This window comes from Scleropages formosus, chromosome 13, assembly GCF_900964775.1.
Source record: "Scleropages formosus chromosome 13, fSclFor1.1, whole genome shotgun sequence".
Lineage (NCBI taxonomy): Eukaryota > Metazoa > Chordata > Actinopteri > Osteoglossiformes > Osteoglossidae > Scleropages > Scleropages formosus.
Window position 1 is genome coordinate 11047443 of NC_041818.1, and position 18249 is coordinate 11065691.

General features: G+C 43.2%; 2 protein-coding genes across 5 annotated transcripts in view; one reads left to right on the forward strand and one right to left on the reverse strand.

Moving 5' to 3' along the window:
• Nucleotides 1–6276, forward strand: part of LOC108925495 (AMME syndrome candidate gene 1 protein-like) — a 29935-nt gene extending 23659 nt beyond the window's left edge. Inside the window, exon 6 of the mRNA XM_018737480.2 lies at nt 976–6276. Within this exon, the coding sequence (XP_018592996.1) occupies nt 976–1090 (115 nt within the window). The 3' untranslated portion in view covers nt 1091–6276. The remainder of the gene's footprint in view (nt 1–975) is intronic.
• Nucleotides 6277–6682: 406 nt separating this feature from the next.
• Nucleotides 6683–17998, reverse strand: LOC108925437 (transmembrane protein 164). 4 transcript variants are annotated; one of them, XM_018737355.2, is made up of 7 exons: nt 17264–17998; nt 16699–17158; nt 10262–10311; nt 9632–9698; nt 9235–9313; nt 8214–8314; nt 6683–7608 (listed from the first exon to the last, which is right to left on the reverse strand). In XM_018737355.2, exons 2-7 carry the CDS (start codon nt 17134–17136, stop codon nt 7402–7404), a joined length of 942 nt encoding a protein of 313 aa, XP_018592871.1. In that variant the 5' UTR covers nt 17137–17158; nt 17264–17998; the 3' UTR covers nt 6683–7401. The 4 variants fall into 4 exon arrangements, with proteins under 4 accessions (XP_018592871.1, XP_018592872.1, XP_018592870.1 ...); XM_018737356.2 differs by having other exon boundaries at nt 17949–17967; XM_018737354.2 differs by having other exon boundaries at nt 16699–17998.
• Between the last annotated feature and the right edge of the window lie 251 nt (nt 17999–18249).

An 18249-nucleotide genomic window follows, 5' to 3' on the forward strand; every position in this document is an offset into this window, starting at 1 on the left:
GATCCTCAAGAAAATCACAGTTGCTGTGATTTGCTTGAGGATCAGTAGAGCTTTTACCTACAGTGCTGTGATAGTGGTGGACGTGGGTTTTGGCTATAAACATAAAATCAGGTTGGTAGAATGTCGTTTTTCAGAAGGCATTTGGGAGATTTGCTATACATTTAAACACGATACATCTGGGGAAGTATGTTTGGGGGGGGGGGGGGTGGAGGTGGATGTTGTCCTTTACGTTTATCTCCCTGAAACATTGCAATGGAAAATACAGTTCGATCACAGTTTACCGTGAGATGATTGGATACCAGGGGGAAGTGGGAAGCCTCTGATTGGAGAATTTTTATACTTTGTTTATTGAATTCCTAGCCGTGTAAAACAGCCCAGTGGCATATAGTCCTGGGCACGGCCGGGTGAGAATGCGGGGCTCATTGAGTGAGCTGTCAGCGCTTGGCAGCCTTCGCCGCTGATAATGAACAGTGCGGCTCTCTGGCGCCCGTTCAGCACCGGGTTCATTCCGGACTTGCGCTGGGAGGTCTGCGGAACAGGATGATGTATGGCGTGCTTTGCTCGGTTGCCTAAATCGAATAATTATTTACCCGCTGTTTTCAGTATTTATAACGCTTTACTCTGGGAGACCACTGCAGGTGGACAATCTGATTATTGGCCTGGAACAAAATATGTGTTTAATATTAACTTAAAGCGCTGCCTTTGAAAGATCCAGACGCACGAGAGACTCTTCGGTGCTCTTCATTTTGCCCCCCCCCCCTTTTTTTTTTTTTTTAAAAAAAAAAAAAAATTTCATCAAGTGCTGTTTTCTGTTGGCTAGTTGAAGATTTCAGAATCTGTCCTAGTGCAGAGGGAGTGTCTGGGCCCAGACTTCCCGAGAGCACGATGGGGATCACTGTAGGTGTGTCAACTGTTTGAAGCATTGATGCTAAAGTGCCCAGCGCCGCCCATCCCCCAACCCCCGTTTCCCTACAGGTATCATAGTGAGAAGATGACAATGAGCTACGCAGAGTACATTGCCCACCGCCAGCATCATCACTACCAGAACGGCATGGGGCACCCCCTTCCGCCCTACAACCATTATTCCTGACACCGAGCCGCACGACCAGTCGCTGGACCTCTCTGCCGATCTCGTTCCCGGGGAACCTGCTGCTTCCTGGTCCAACTACATCTACTACTGTACCATTTTATGATGATTGTTTCCGTTGCCATGTCTTATTTTCCAAACACCAGCATGGCAACGGATGACAATAGCCTCATTATTATTATTATTATTATTATTATTATTATTATTGTTATTACTATTATTTATTTGACAGTTGTTAAGGTGTATCTTTTTAGAATTCTTTTTGTTACTCATTTCTTACTGCTCTATCATTCCTTTTATGTCACTAATCTACTTTTGTTTTGATTTCCTTACTTTGCAGTTTGTTTCATCAACCCAACTCGGGTTTGTTTTGTCCGCGTGTGGAAGGGACTCATTTTTGGGTTCTAACCGGTATAGTTGCAATCTAATATTCTTGCACATATTTCTTGTAATTGTACGGAAGGATCTACAGCGGAGCATGTATTTCTGAAGGAAAGGTGGATGTTTTCCGGCGCTCCGGAAAATGGTCGAACTGACAGCTGTTTTTGTGCAATTCACATGTTCTTGAAGCGAGTTCGTGAGACATGTTGTAATTTATTGTACAACAGGCGAGGACTGTGGTGTCAACCAGCGTACTGCACATGTTGGTTGGCAAATGGAACCAGCTGATCAGATCCGTTGTTGGCTGCTATGTACTAACTGAACAGTTAGAAAATATGTTTTTACAGTGTATTTTGAGGCAGTTTATTTCTCCCAGCCCGGGTGTCTTTGATACCGTATACAGCTTTTTGGCAATCAGTCTAGGTTTTTTTTTTTTTTTTTAAATTTCCTGAACCCTTCACCTATTTGCAGTGATTTATGGAACATTTGAACTGCAAGTCTGAAAATTATTCTGTACCCCTCTCTAAAAAGGGTAGTTAAGATTCTTGGTGTCTGTGTGCTGGTGAAGTCACCAGAGCGCATATAATTCCCGAGTGACCGAGAAGGCCTCTTGGTCCTGCCTAATGTTTACCGGGCGTGTGAGCGGTCTGTGACGTGACGTGACGCGACGCGAGGCAATGCGATCGCTCATGCCGGGCGCTACCTGAGATCACTTGTGTTGACCAGACGGTTGTGCTTCCGCCTCGAGGTTTTAGATCGGGGATGCGGCTAGAAAAATCGAGGCCGTGCGATAAATAATGGGCAAAATACCTGTTTTATTTATCTTGGTGAAACCGGACTTCGCTGCCTAGGACGGCGTTCTGCGTGTTTCGCTGAGCATGCGAGCGTTGGCTAGGAACAGTTCCGTTACTTCCCTGCTTTGCGGTAAGCCTTTCGTTTTAATTTCCTCTCCAGAACGGCGCAGGGACGTTACAAACTACTGAGATAAAGCCATAGTCACTAACAGTCCTGATATCTTGTCTGCCCTCAGCTGACCTGTGTTTTTGTTCCCCTAGACATGTTGCTGCTTCTAGTTGCTTGTGGTCTGACATGCTCTGATAGGGCCCCTGAAATGTAGGGTTTTGGGGTGTGTGTGTGTGTGTGTGTGTGTGTGTGTGTGTGTGTGTGTGTGTGGGAGAAGGGCTGGAGCAGCACTACTGGTGAAGGAGACAAGCCCTTCATGAGAGGAGCACAGTCAAGAACACACGGTTCACTAGAGCTCTCCGGTGTGGCTCACATGAGTATGCAGATCGCTGTTGTTCCCGTTTCCAAAAACCGATCATCAAAACCAGCACGACTGACAGCTTTCTTGGGTAAACTACGTTCATTCTTTCGGCATCTGTTTTTAAAAGGAAAATACCTGGAATACTTAATGTGTGAAAACGCGTTCCTCATAGCTTCTGCATCTCAACCCAAGACCGGATCATTTAAGGGCTTTTAATATTCCATCCGCAGCAACCAGCGGAGTCCTCTTTTAGACCGAACGACGTGCTCTTTTTCAGTTGCTCCGCCTTAAGAGACGCCCGGTAAAATGCGCAACGCAGTTTGTCGCACGTGATGCGTTCCAATGTGTTTCCACGCTGGAAGGCTACCTGCGAAGTCGGCTTCTCTCGGTGACGAGTGACGGCGGAAACGCGTTTGTAAAGGATTCCTCGGCCCGCTGACGCCCGGCGAAAGCACACAGACTACTGAGGAGGTAGTAGCGCGTTACGTGGAGCAACCCGAACCGTAGGATTTCACTGGACTTCACCTGAAATGAGTGTGTGAACAGGGATGGACCTTTCTGCCACGGATGTGCTTCTGTTCACTCCGCTCATGGTGATGCATGCTTTGGGTCCATGGGGGCCTACGTTAGTAGAGAGAAATGGATTTGAACCTCAGATACTCCCAGAGGCAGGCGTTTTCTGCGTTTTCTACATGGCTTGTCTTCGTTCTCACCACCGCGTAATTTTTGCCGTTTGTTAATTGCCAGGCTGCAAGAACTGACAATCGAACTTCGGGATGCGCTCGTCGCTCGTTCGTTCGTCATTTCAGACGTCGCTCAAGCTCAGCTGTGATGTTCTGCCTGCTGAGTGTAGCAGGTGGAGTTTGAAACTGTCAAAGCGTCACGTCGGGGCGGAAAATACCGCCCGCTCTAGGGTCGCAAACATTTTCAGGCCAAAAACCACATAAATTTTCCTCCTTTTGGTTTTATTAGCGTTACTCTTATTAGTGGGACTATTCATTTCCCCCGAGAAAGGAAGGTAGGGCATCCGTACTCTGTTTTGTGGTTCACTTTTCAAATGGCGCACAATTGTGTGTATGTTTTCTGCTGCAGAACTAAAGTCTGTTACGGAGATTTTTATGTGTAGTATTATACCCTCTGGACACTATATATGTTCCCGATGAATGTTTTGGGCACATGTATACAAATGACTTGTTATTTCTACTGCTAAAGATTATAGAAATATAATCTTCAAAATGGTGCTAATGAACCTCGCGTAGGAGAGGTTACATGACCTGGTCATGCGGACTTTTTAATCATATCAGAGTATCTTTCTTGATATATGCAGATCTGTTTTGTAATTTTTTTTTTTTTTTTTTTTTTCCCCCTTCCTCCTCTCCCTCTTTTCTTTTCCCTCCTGTGTAGTTAGTATCTAATAATATCCTGCAGGTTGGAATGGACAAGGATATGTGACATACTCCCCAACCCAGCCCTCTTCACTGCTGGACTCGAATTATAACACTATGTTGTTAAGTGTTTTATCCGACCATCTGAAATGAGGACCTTGAATCTTTGTAACGAACGCCTTTTATGAGACAATTAAGAACAGAATTAAGAAATAACCACAAGGGAAGGCACTGGGCAGAGGGGAGGGTGGCTAGACTTGTGAGCCACTTGCAGTGCAACAGGGCTTGAACATAGACCTCAACGTCTCTTCGCAGCCCTGTGGACGGCGCGTGCGGTGGCGTTTCGGTAACGGTGCGAGATCGCGCCCAAGTGCTCTTCTTTGGCGCTCGGCAGCCTCCAAGGGCTTCCGCGTTCGCCCGTTACCACTTCTCCTGTAATTCGCCAAAAAGCAGAATGTTGAGCTAAGGCATGCTTCTGGTGTGAACCATCTATTTTGATATTGTCGACTTTTTTTTTGAACAATTATGCAAGTCTTGCCTTCGTCACAGTGCGTCTTGTTTCGTGAAAACGTGTAGAGTCTCCTAGTCGATATTTAAGTGGACTTGTGAGGGTTTTGAACGAACTGAACAAAGACCTCTGTGGTGTTGGGAGATTTTACACCTACTGCCCCACTCATTATCCCACCAGATACTACAGTTTGCCGTCAGGTGTCAGCAAGACCCAGAGAGTCCCTTCTTTTTAATATTGGATGAACCCCAGCAGTATGATTATTTCATATGTAGCCTCACATTGTGAGCCTCCCTACACATTCCAAATGTGTGTGTGTGTATGTACATATTTACTATTTATAAGGCCTGTCTGTGTGCGCATCAGAAATCTTAACACAAGCTTGAGATTCGCTACAGTAGAAAATGAGGCAGCAGAAATGCGCACAGCTTTGGGTCGGAGTGAGTGTCACATTCCTTCGGAGTGCGGTGTGGACAGTCCTGTAAGAGGGCGGAGGCTTTGTGCCACCCCCCCCAGTTTGGCTCAGATAAAAATGTAAAACATTTCACTTGTGTATTCCACTTAACTGTTATGCCCTTGGGCTTCTCATACGTTTGTGTGTTCGAAGGAACCAAAGATGCCTCCAGCCTTGTTCAAATGCTGCTCCCATCCCACCCCATCCCCTCACCTCAGCCCCTAAGTCTGCCTTCCTCTGTCCTTCCAGAAGCACACCTGCAGGAGAAACCTTTCTTTTTGTAAGCTGACTTCCATAAACATTAGAATTTTTTTTTCTGTTAATAAATTCATGTCAAAGACCTGTTGTTGTAGTCTGAGAAACCTCATAGCACTTCAGATGGTTGAAGAACTGGCTGTATGTCCTTTTTTTTTTTTTTTTTTTTTCCCCTAGTTTGTCATTCTTTAATGCCCCATAGTGTGCCTCTGAGATCTATGGGTTTCTTAATGTTTTTCCTAATGACCAGCAGTGATATTTTATGTAAAGTGATGCATTTATTTTTTTTTTTTTTTTTTTTTTTTGTGTATATGAAGCCTTGTTTCATTACTCTTGACCCAGTAGCTTCACTGGCAAACAATCGCACTGATAGTTACAATAAGTAATGGAAACAAGACTTACAATAAATGTTTGAACCTTTTGTATAAAAAAAAATAAAAATAAAAAAAAGGGGGGGGGAGAGACATTTTCTACATAAAAGTTTATTCTTTTCAAAGAAAATTTTTGATCTAGTTTGTAAATTATTTTAATGCTTTTCTAAGTTCTGAAACAATGTGTTGGAATGCTTCCAGCTATGTCATGAGCTGGGGATTAGATGGGCTTAATGGTTACCTGGTGTAGCCCAAAGTGCTCATCTTTTTTAATTTTTTTTTTTTTGTTTCCTTTATCTGCTTAGTTCTTTGCAACAGATTGAGCAAACAAATGGACAAATAAGAATACATTACCCTGTAGAAATAGATTATTCATTTTGGAACTCGGAATGGACATTTCAATGTGATAATTTTAAAAATGAAAAGAAAAAAAGGAGGTATATCCTTCCATATGGATGACTTGTCTGTGGATATGTGACTTATGGCTGTGGAAATGCTATTGTAGTTTCAAACACTATTGTTATTGCATTTTTAAATCATTTACCCAATAAAAGTTTAAGTTAAAGCCAATTACTGTGTCATGAATAAACTTGAAACATGACCCTTTTCATCCTCTTTATAGTGTTATGCCTTTAGTAATTAGATCAGTGTCTGAACGGTATGTCCCTTTCTGTTAGAAGAAAGGCACTCCAACCGTAGGGTGAGACAAACCTTAACCATAATGGACACATGCATGGATAGAGGACACCGGGGGACAGTGGAATGCCTGTCGGTCCTTGTCCGGCCTTAAGGTGTCACAAAGACTTCACTCACTGTAGCACTTCCCTAACACACCTACATAAACCTGTTTCTTCTATTAGACAAGGGGAAGTGAAAGCATCTACAAGACTAAAAACTGGAAGTGCAGATGATAGCGGACACTTTTTGGGGGTTGGGCAGTAGGTGGTAAGGTAAAGTAAACATGGATACTTAATGGTAAAATTAAAGTGGCAGTTTAATTTAAATGACAAAACAGTATGAAAAACACAGGGCCCACAATGTCCATCAGTTATTCCACAAAAATGACTTCCCTTTATCCGCACGTAAGGGCTGACGCTCTTCAGCCAGGTAGTGGCCCTCGCAGGGCTCTTGAGTCCAGTGTGTCCTGGTAGCCTCTTACTTCATTCTGTGCCAGAGGTCCCAGACCCAAGAAAACACCAAGAACTTGTGGACTCTGCGAGACCAGGGTATTAGACTGGGCAGAACACAGAGAACCGTGGTCCTGCAGTGGGGGGAGTGTGTCATCCTGCTGATCCAGCCAGATTCCTCAACTGCTTTAACTGATTAAAATGTCCCTTATATCACATTTTCACTAAAGGCTTGGTATGTAAATGAACTACATTTTCAAAAAACTGATATGTACACCATGTAGGACCACTAATAATATGAACTCTTAGTAAAATAAGCTCTTATCAGTGTCAAGTCTGAATACCCAACAAAGGCTTCCTGAGAAAAGTCACTTTTACAGCACATTTAAATAAATTCACACTGTAAAATTAACAATGCTACCCAAGTTCACAAATCCATGCATAATTTATCTTTACCACTCCTGTAATAAAAAGTACAAATACATTTAAAAATATTAGCAAACTGACCTCCATTTTTACATTGATAAAACTGGAGTGAAACTATGGACAAAAGCACAAGGAATAGTGAGTCAGTCCACCTTTTTGCTACGCAGTCTGCCCATCTCCATGAGATGTCTGCAGGCAGAGCCAGAGGAGTAGAAGATCACTGTCAGTGCCTTGCCATGCAGCAAGGTGAGCAAAGTCTGGTGGCCCGTGGCCCAAACCCGGTACCACTGCCCATAGAATGGGTCCGAGACGGCGGGACACAGCATATTATTCAGGTTGACCTCTGTCACCTGGGGCAGAAAGGAAGAAAAGAGCAGTGATGTGGGAAAGCTTGGCTGCTGCACTGAAGCTCCAAAGAGGTCAGGACTATTTTGAGAACTATTTTTATCAGGAGCCTTATGCCTTTCTAAGGTACACACTGTTTACAAATGTTTATGAAGATCGCTGAAGGTATTACAAAAGAAATCATTCTGATATTTTTTAAAAATTGAGAATCATGACATCATGTCACAATCAGTGGTTCCCATTAAATATTATCTCAGAGAAGAGGAGCAACATTAGATAAAAGAAAATTACCTACAATGTGATGTCAGTGTCATATGTTCCAAGTGCAAAAAAAAAAAAAAAAATCATTTATACCAGAGAATTTCACTTGGGGTACCAAAGCAAGCAAAACGCAAATACTGAAGTAAGGCAATTATTGAAATATTCCTACACAAATTAAACACCAGGATTAGGTCATGCAACCTGAGTGTGAGACCTGCCTTCCACCTTATAAATCCTAAGACTTTGTGTTACTACGTTAAGAAAAAGGATACATGTGGTACTTCACTAATACATTACTATACCTTACTGCACAAACATCGTACAAGAAGAAATATGCAAACTGTCTTACCAGCCCCAGGGCCTGCAGGAAGGTGAAGTGGTACAGGAAGAGGACCCCAGTGGAAAGAAGAGCCCACCACAAATCTCTCAAAGGTTCTGGTTTGTATACTCCTGGAAGGACATCAAAAGTCAAACAACCCTGATCCTAAATGAGACTGTAGTCTGTGACAAACAGAACACATTTTCAGACTGTGGAAAGAGCTTGTCCTTAGATTTCCCTGCAAGCTTCAGATGGCACCTTCTACATAAAAATGTGTAAGAAAACACAGACAACATTCCAAAAGAAGGAAAATCATGATTTATTGATTGCAAGTGGCAGAATCAACAGTAGATGGCAGTGTTATCCTGTTTGCTTTTCTACCAGTTCCAGCATGGAAACCCAGTTACGAAAAATTATCCAAACTGCAGGTCTTGATAAACAAGTTAAACTACATCTTCTAAAATTATCCCCCTAGATTTTGTGATTTAGACAAGATAGCTGCTTAGACTACTGATTAAAATGTGTATATAAGTAGAAATGCATGCCATCCGGGGGGCGTGGTGGCGCAGGGGTGCAGCGAGTTTGACGGGGGCCTGCTCTCCGATGGGTCTGGAGTTCAAGTCCCGCTTAGGGTGCCTTACGACGGACTGGCGTTCTGTCCTGGGTGGGTCCCCTCCAGCCTTACACCCTGTGCTGCCGGGTTAGGGTCCGGATCCCCGCGACCCCACATGGGACAAGCGGTTTCAGATGATGTGTGTGATGTGCATGCCATACTACTCATAGGTGATGTACATTTACTCATTTAGCTATGCTTTTCTCCAAAGTGACTTACAATGTTAACCTATTTACCCATTTAAACAGCTGGATATTTTCCTTTTTACTGAAGCAATTTTAGGCTAAGTACCTTGCATAGAGGTACTACAGTTGGAGGTGAGGCTCAAACCTCTGGGTCCAAAGACAGCAGCTCTACCCACACGCTGTCAGCGGCTCTAGGCGATGTAGTACATCATGTGAAAAACAGTGAGTGTGCACATGGCAGAGACATACATACCTCCTTTCCTAAATAGATAGACAGGAACCAGATACAGCATGATGTGTTGAATGTAGTACACTTCCTTTTCAAAAGGGAGCTGAGAGAAGAGATGTGGTACAGCATTACAGCTACTTAAAAAGAACATTGTTCCCACATCCTACATTTTAGCACACACAAAATAACTGGTTTAAAAAAAAAATTCTCCCACAAAATGTACATCTTATAAGTCTGCACTGTTACATGACACTGTTAAATAAGCAGCCTTTCAGTTTCTTTTATGCCTAATTCTGAAGAGAGCTTATCAAAGACAAAGTAACAATAGGGCAATATTTACATATGTTGTTATGGCCACACACACTGGGAACACTGTGACGGAGGCGGCTCTTTCATGTTCCAGAGGTGACAGCGTACTCACCAGCCTGGTGTTAACAACAGGGAAGAGTAGAGCCAAAGCAGCACCATTCAGCATGTGGACCTGGAGCCTGAAGCGACAGGAGGGGAGGTCACACACACACACACACTGCCAAAGGTAAAGTAAACATAGCCGTCATCCCTGAAACACATTATTCTGGAACACAGGCAAACAAAAGGCAGAACACCATATTTAAACCTGTAAACAACAACAAAAAATAAATAAATAAAAAACTGAAAAAAAGGAACAAGAGTTGTGACTGGTTCAAGGCCCAGGAGGAGCTCTGCTGTTGTTCATCTACATTGTCTGTCATATTTAATGGTTACACACTTCTTCTCGATGGATGCACTGGTGTCAAAGAGCGAGCATCCCAAGAGGATTTTCAGATCAAAAATCTAAATGCTCCTTTCCAAACAAATTTAGTTTGAATACTTTCTCAAAGGGTTAGCAGGTGGACAGTTGAGGAAATGAGGAACGAGGAGAGACACATGGCCATCTAACAATCAGGCAACTATGCAGAATTACAAAATATATTTCTTAAAGTTCCATACCAGGGACAACAACTACCTGTGAATTCCTGAATTATATACATGACTATTTGTGGAGTCCGCTGAGGGATGCAGGAACACTTACCTAAAGACGACCATGGCTGTTCTACATGGTGGACAGGCTAGCAGGAAGATCTATGACAGTGAGAAAATGAAGACATTTTCAGGCAATATTCTTTTACCTGGTTGCTGGAGAAGTGTGCTGAACATTCACAGCAAACACTCTACACGCTTAACACATCATTACAGAATACATCTTCATGAGGATATCCCCAGAAATAGTCATCCTCAGTTATTCCCTGGCTGCCAAAGAAACTGATGACTCTATAGCCTGCAGTGAATAGGTGCCATTTGTGTATGAAAGCATAGCACAACACATTTTACGGGAAAAAAAAAAAAATGTAACTGATGACAAAACACAGCTTTAGTCTTCATATAAAGCTTTATCTAAACACATTTTTCTTTGGTGCAATTTCTTTTCTTTCATTTTGGGTGAGACCAACTGGCAAATGGTGAAAAAGCAGTTATAAAGGGTCCAGACCCTTGTGTATGACAACTATAATTTCTCACCAAAGGACCTGATTGCACATGCAGCCAGAATAGGTGGCTACATTAAATCCATTAGCATAGTAGTTAGTGCTACTGCCTTTGGACCCAAAGGTTGCAGGCAGGTTTTAATCTCATTACCTAGCTGTACAAATAGGTAAGTACATTTAATTATTTAGCAGATGCTTTTCTCCAAAGCAACTTCCAGTGAACACTAGGTACTGTTATCAACCCACACACCTTATTCACCAAGGTCACTTACACTGCTAGATACACTACTTACACCAGGTCACTCATCCATACATCAGTGGAACACTCTCTCACTCACTATGGGGAACCTGAACAGCATATCTTAGGATGGAGGAGGAAACCCATGCAGACACAGGGAGAACATGCAAACTCTATGCAGACTGAGCAGGGATCAAACCCACGTCCTCTTGCCCCATACAGGCGGTGTGAGACAGCAGCAGTACTCACCGTGCTACCATGCTGCTAAGGTAAGTAACTGTAGATAGTTTAATGTTGTAAAGCCTGGATCTTTTCTCAGTTTTTGACTTCCATTTCACTCCCTCATCACCAAAAGATCAATGAAACCACTATGCCAAAGAATATACTTAACAGTCATTTAATTCCAGCAATATTCATGAATATTTCACACAAAACTGCCACCTAGATAATTAGGCAAATGAGGCCACTGAAAACGGTTGTTACATAATGCAGCGAAAATATGTCCACATAAAGGCACAGCTCTTAACGGTTTATTTTAAAAGTTCATATTTATTAATTTTAGCAGATGCATTTGAGCGACAGACTCAGGGTAAATTGCATTTCAAAACAGGCAAGAGCTTTACATGCTGAAAAGGGATTGTCAAATTACAGGATGTTTGTCTGACACCAGCATTTTTTGCCGCTGTGCATTACACAAGCAGCTGCCTATACAATTGAGTCTGACAGCAAATATGAGGTTGGTTATAGCAGATGGTAAGATGTAAATTTACAGAGCTGCCACATCATCAACAGAGGAGCGGGTCGAAAAAAGAAATATTTTGAGACTCTATGGCAGTGCTGAGAGAGAGAGCTTGCCCCCCTAGATTGGAGAAAAACCCAAGAACTTGAAGGCTTCCAATTTATCCAATGCTTTTCTCCAAAGTGACTCACAATGTTAAGATACGTACAATTATTTACCCAACTGGCAATTTTACTGGAGCAATTTTGAGTAGGTACCTTGCTCATGTGCAGTACAACAGAGATTTAAACCTGCAACCTTTAGATTCAAAGGCAGCAGTGCTATCCACTACAGTACTGGCTGTCCCCAGATACATAACATAATGTTTTAACAGGTAAAACACAACTGATAAAGCAGCATTCTGACTCTCTTATAGAGGCCAGTATAGCAGACAGGGCTGAGGGAAGGGGTGAAATATGTGCAGATACTGCAGATGTTATAAAGAATGGCATTATGGCTTCACTGTGCTGTGAGAAGCAGACACCTAAGCTGACTGCTGCATCCAAGCTTGACCAATGAAGCGAATTAAATGAATGAACTGTCCAGTTTGATGGAGAGATCCTGAAAGGCGGATGGACTGAGGATAAGACTTTGCAGGGAGTCCTGGCATGATTGAGGGAGAAGGAGGATGTTGAGAACTGACTGGTAATGCAGTCAGTTTTGTCTGCAAAACTGTCAGCAGTGAGGGTGGGGTGAGGAGGAAAGAAAAACTGGTAAGTTTGTGGAGGTTATTAGCTGCAGACTGTTGTTTATATGGGAAAAGTACTTCCAGCTGAGGAAAGAGCAGGGTCAAAGGGCATGAGGAGACCATTATATAGTGTGAAGACTAACGGATCTCTGCTATTTCTGTTCAGCAACATGGAGTTTGGGCTGCAGGTGCAATGTGCTGGTTTACAAGTTAGAATCAAGAGAGGAGGACAAATGTGGCATCATCTATCCATAATTATGAGAATGCTGCAGTGGAATGGAGGGTAATTAGAAAACTAAAAGTGGGAGGGTGTTTAAATTATGCTGGCAAGTGAACACGGGTGTGGAGAAGGAAGATGGGGTAGCAGTGCTGATGGAGGGGTGGAGTGAGATGAAGAAGTGATCAGAAATATGAAGTAACAGAAAGACCAGGAAAGGCACACTTCCTGTAAAAGATGGTTGCCAGCCTTGTGAGCGGCAGAGGACTGGAACACAGGGTGGTCAAAGGACTGCAGAAGTGACTGAATGCTGATTGCTTGAATATTGTCAAGATGTATGTTAAAGTCTCCTGGAAGAATTAGTGGAACATTGTCCACAGGGGGTACTCAACAAAATGTCAAGATCATTCAAGAAACTGGAGGAGTCATAAAGAGCATGGAATTCAAACAAGGACAGAAAATGATGGCGGTAAAGGAGAAATGAACATTCCCACTGTGGAGAGGTCAAGAGAGAGGTGGTAGACACAGACCAAAATCAAGTCAGCCGTCTTCACAGCACATTGGCAGCAACCAGAGGTGTATGGAAAAAAACAGAACGGAAAAGATGAAAGAGGAGGCTAGAGTGGAACAAAAGCGTTTGGGCCTGTGATGACAGTGATGGTATTTTGTTCAGCTGCTGCTACAGACCACTTTGACAGTGTTTGACGCCAGGATATGTTACGACAGTGGACTCCCGTGACTTTGCACCCTTCCATAATAAGAAAACAAATCTATGTCATCTGAAGACCAAATCGGATATCTAACAACTGAAAGGAGCAATATGCTGGCGCAAAAACACAGCTTTTTTTTCCTGAATAAACCAGCAAAACTTTAAGAAGTTTGTATGTGACACAAAAGCCAATGATCTAGTTCCACAAGCAGTTCACACAAAGGTAACACATACTAGATTATAACTGATAGTTACCCTATCCCGGTATAACTGCAGTGACAACTCTCCTACGAGACGCTATTCAGCGAGCTAGATGACTGACCTGAGAGATATTTACATACAAGTTAGGGCTGAGAACCAAAACTATTTCCCAATTAACCACAGAGACAAACGGGCGGTACACTTGTACTAAAACCCAACCCGGATGTTGCGACACTCCTAAATGTAAAAGGTGACAAGAGTGAAACAAGCTGCTGTAACAGCAGGAGGACATGAATAAAACATCTGGCACAAAAAGGAGAATTTTTGCACTGATCAGATTCACAAATCAATGGGTACACACCTTGAAGAAATTATATCGTGGCAGGAATACTTTCTCACACTTGTCCAAATCAGTCATTTTAGGTAATCCACATATCGAAGATGACTGTTTACACTAATCAGTGTGTCGGCAACCTTATCACACTCATTACACAATCAAGCCACTTTCTGCTTTTTCCCATTGAAGTTCTAGACCTGTTCTTGCCCGACTGACAGACCGCCAGCCAAATTTAGCTGTTTGTTCACCTTGTGCAGACCACCCTTCCTCAGAGAGGCAACTATGCAAGCGTTTCCTTTCACAACAAAGAGAAAGAATGGAAGCAAAGAGTTATGGCCAATGACAAGAAATACAAGGAAAAGGGGTCATGTGTAGCCATAACAACTAAACGGAAACAGATTTATTGCAGGGGAAAGCACAGGAAGAAAACATATAATTTTTTTAAACACAGGTTGCCATCTGTGTTCTGAAACACATTTAAAACACTTGCCTCAATAGGTATGAGTTCACGTTGTAAAAGGATCAGAATAAGAAACAGAACAAGCAATCAGTTATTGGTTCACCCTTCTTGGATTCTGATGTGAATACAGTCCTCAAGGGCCATCCTGTATGTTTCTTTTCTCAGCTCTTAATTGTTTTATTCCAGTCATTTACTATTCTGTCATTAGTTAAGAATTAATTCACATTACTTTATGCCAAGTGTAATTCAGGTGTTAATTTCTTCTATAAACCCTCAAGGATTATGGCATTCCAAGGCCAGAGCTGGACACTCCTGCTCTAGTCAGTGTACACACCCTTTCCAAAGTAACACATTAGCTTTAACAGCCTAAAACAGATTAAATTACTTTAGTTTCATTTACACATTGCAGCACACAAACTCAATGTGGAAAAACTAGCATTGCAATCTCCTCAAAGGTTATAAAATTCAAAACATAGAATAATGAAGCTAGGTATGTACTCACACTCTTTGATAAAACCAACGGTTGCTTTCCATTTTAAAATTCAAGCATGTTATTAGCTTCTGTGTTCAACTTTCGTGATTCATATTATTTCAGATGTTCTTCGATTATCTGCACTGGGTAGTGAGTTGTCAATTTTACAGGCAATTCTGGACAAAGAAGAGTCCTCAGAAGGCCTCCGAGAACAAACTGGTGAAGGACACAGATCAGCAGCAGGCTCACTGAATACACCTCCTGCTATCCTTTCACATCTCACAATCCAATCCATCCATTATCAACAACGGCTTGCTCTAATACAGGATCAAGATTGTCTGGGCCCTATCCTAGAAGCATATGATACAAGGCAAGGTGCACCCTGGACAGGAAGCAAAGCCATCAGGAGAGTCATTCACACCCTCTTTCACTCACATGTACACACAAAGGGCACCTTAGTCACCAGTTCACCTGAAACACATCTTTGGATGCAAACACAGTGATAACTGTGCAAACTTCAATAGGTCTGACCTCACTTCTGAACCCACAGCCCAGGAGATGTGAGGCACCAGCGCTACCTGATGTGCCAACATGCTGCCCATCTCAAAATTCTTGTTTTAAAATGCGCACCTAAATTACGGTTCAGTGTGGCAAAAGCTGTATGATTTTCAGATAAAATTTGACACAGGCTCCCAGTTTCTACGACACACACGTAACGGCTATGTACTACTGGTGTTTGAAATCCTCCAAGAATCATGCACCTTACTGAAACCACCTATCCCACAGCACCTTCCTGTAAGTGAAGAACTGGAATTACAAAGGTTACGTCAAATGCCCTTGTCCACACCTCTCTGTTGACTCAGCATACTATTTTTGCAGTAAGGCACTATCCATCGATGCCTACTGGTTTAGTCCTGTCTGTCTTGAACCTTGAGGGAAATCAGATAATGCTAGAAGAATGTTATTACAAATATTTAAATATGAGCATATTATAACAATGCTACAAGTCAGGCTCTGTACAGGAGGTTGAGCAACATCATCAAAGCAGACACCCATGTGTGTTTCTACAATAAACAGCAATTGCTCTGTTTATATTTTTATTACATGCTTAAATTGCAGCGTTTTCATACAACAAACACCCTGAACTCACATATTTCTGCCATTAAACAACATAAAAGAAAGATGAAAACTGTAAGACCTTGGACAGTTTTTTTATGAAAATAATATGGGTCAATTTACACAGAATCCTCACCAAAATGTTGGTTATTATTAATTTCCCTTTGTCCAAGGTGACTTACAATGTTAGAGAATCAATTTTATGATGATTTGCACATTTTTAGCCAGGTCTTCTTACTGTATTAATTCAGGGAAAGTACCTCAAATGACTTTCTGTGGCAAGAGTGTGATTGGAACCGGCAACCTTCAGACTGTAACTACTGTGGACGTCAACCCATACCTGCTTTTGAATTACTCAAGTCAACATCGGAAGGTGCGCAGCATCGCTCACGAAATGCTTCTTGATCTGGAAAAGTCTGTGGGATGTTTACCAACACCCCCAGACTGAGTTAGGGTTTGTAGATAGACACACTCACCCAGATTATGTTCGGGCAGTGGTTATAGTTGCTGCCTTTGGACCCAAAGGTCACAGGTTTGAATCCCACCTCTACCTGCAGTACCCTCGAGCAAGGTATTTTTCTTAAATTGCTCTAGTAAAATTACCCAGCTGAATAAACAGTGTAGCTTATTATTGCAAGTCCCTTCCCAGAAAAGGGTTAGCTAAATGTAAACACAGACACACCTGGACCCCCCCCCAAACAAATGATGACCTTCCTGTCCTGAGTGTTAAAAGTTAACTTTTGAGCTCGCCTTCTCGTTTCACCCCATACCTGCATCATGGTGACCACGTGACAGGGGTTCAACAGGTAAATGAGGGTCTTGGTGGCGAACTTGAAGCCCACCTCCACTCCGAAGGTGAGGCACAGAAAGACCAGTAAGACGCTCCTGCCCACGCCCTCCCGCGGCCGCGCGCCCTCCCTCCTGCACGCCTCCCTGAAGTCCCTGGAGACGTCGATGCGGCGCAGCGCGAGCGCCACCTCGGACACGGAGATGAGGCTGATGACGAGGCTCTCCGCGAGGCGCTGCTCGGCCGTGAGGAAGGCGGCGCACTGCGGGCCCCCGTTGCCCGCGAAGCGAGGGTCCACCCCGCCGTACAGCCAGTCCGTCAAAGTGCGCACGTTATACCGCGACATGGCGCTCCTCTTCTCGGACTGTAGCAGGTACGGACAGGACGAGATGAAAGACAGCGCGCTCGCCTGTCTCAGCATCCACCACTAGTTTCTCCGCTGACTGAAACAGGCAAAAAAAAAAAGAAAAAAGAGAGGGAAAATGCTGCACGCGCAAGTTCCACACACGACACTCGACTGCTGCAGCTGAAGAAAAACGTTAACTTACTTAAATTTTGTCACACAGTGAGTGAGTGACCAAAAAATAATAATCGGCCGGAGAGGTCTTTAATTTAATTCAATGAAAACGAAACTGTTCCGGAAACACTGAGAGCGAAGAGAAGCTCACAAGAAGAAGCACTGCCGCTGCGCGGTGTGCCACAAAGCGTTGAAAAGCACGCAAAAACAGCGCAAAACTGTTCTGAGGACGAGGAGGGCTGCTCACGAGACAGCTCTGCGCGCGCCTGTGTCGCCCCATTCCGCATTCGCACACGGATTTACATTAAAGTTACATTAAAGTGACGTCGCCGGCCGCGCGCGTGTCATAAAATAAATACTTCCTTGAGTCTCAACCACGGAGAACAACAGTCTGAAGGTTGGACAGGAACAACAGCATATACCACGCAGTTGTTCAACTAAATTCGCCCTAAAACAACTCTACAACACAGAATTATATGACTTCTACAAGTTTCTATACTACTACTACTAGGTTCACAAAAATGCTGGTTCATATTCACACAAACATAACGGCTTCGGAGAAGGGGCCTGCGTTCAAGCAAGGCGCACTGCTGGCCATTGCTCAACATGTCAGCAGGCGACCTGCAGGGTTTCTTCGAATCCCGCTTAAATTATAGATCAGGATACGAACGAGCGAGTATCTCTTGTAAAGCCATAACTCCATCAATTCAACTGACGTTATCGCAACCTCCTGTAGCTTCCCTGTCCCGTGCACCGGAAAAACATAAGTCCCACCTAGTTTCCTTCTATGAATATTCATGAGTATATCTGCCCACGTGACTAGAGCGAAGCGGATTGGATGAACGGAAGGACTGAGGCCGCCGCTCAGAGAGCTTTTCTTCCGACGTCACATGTATTCACATTGAAAGGCGGTGGGTTCTGTTGCATATATATATTGGGACATAAAATTAAAAAATAACATTAACGGGAACGTGCCTCAGGTACTGGGTGTAGACAGTTTATATTTTAAATATAAGG

Coding starts and splice junctions, on each gene's coding strand:
- LOC108925437 (XM_018737355.2), bottom strand. CDS start 17,136: ATGCTGAGACAGGCGAGCGCGCTGTCTTTCATCTCGTCCTGTCCGTAC. Junction 10,312..16,698: donor ACGTGGTCACCATGATGCAG/GTATGGGGTGAA, acceptor TCACTGTCATAG/ATCTTCCTGCTAGCCTGTCC. Junction 9,314..9,631: donor CTGTTGTTAACACCAGGCTG/GTGAGTACGCTG, acceptor CTCTTCTCTCAG/CTCCCTTTTGAAAAGGAAGT.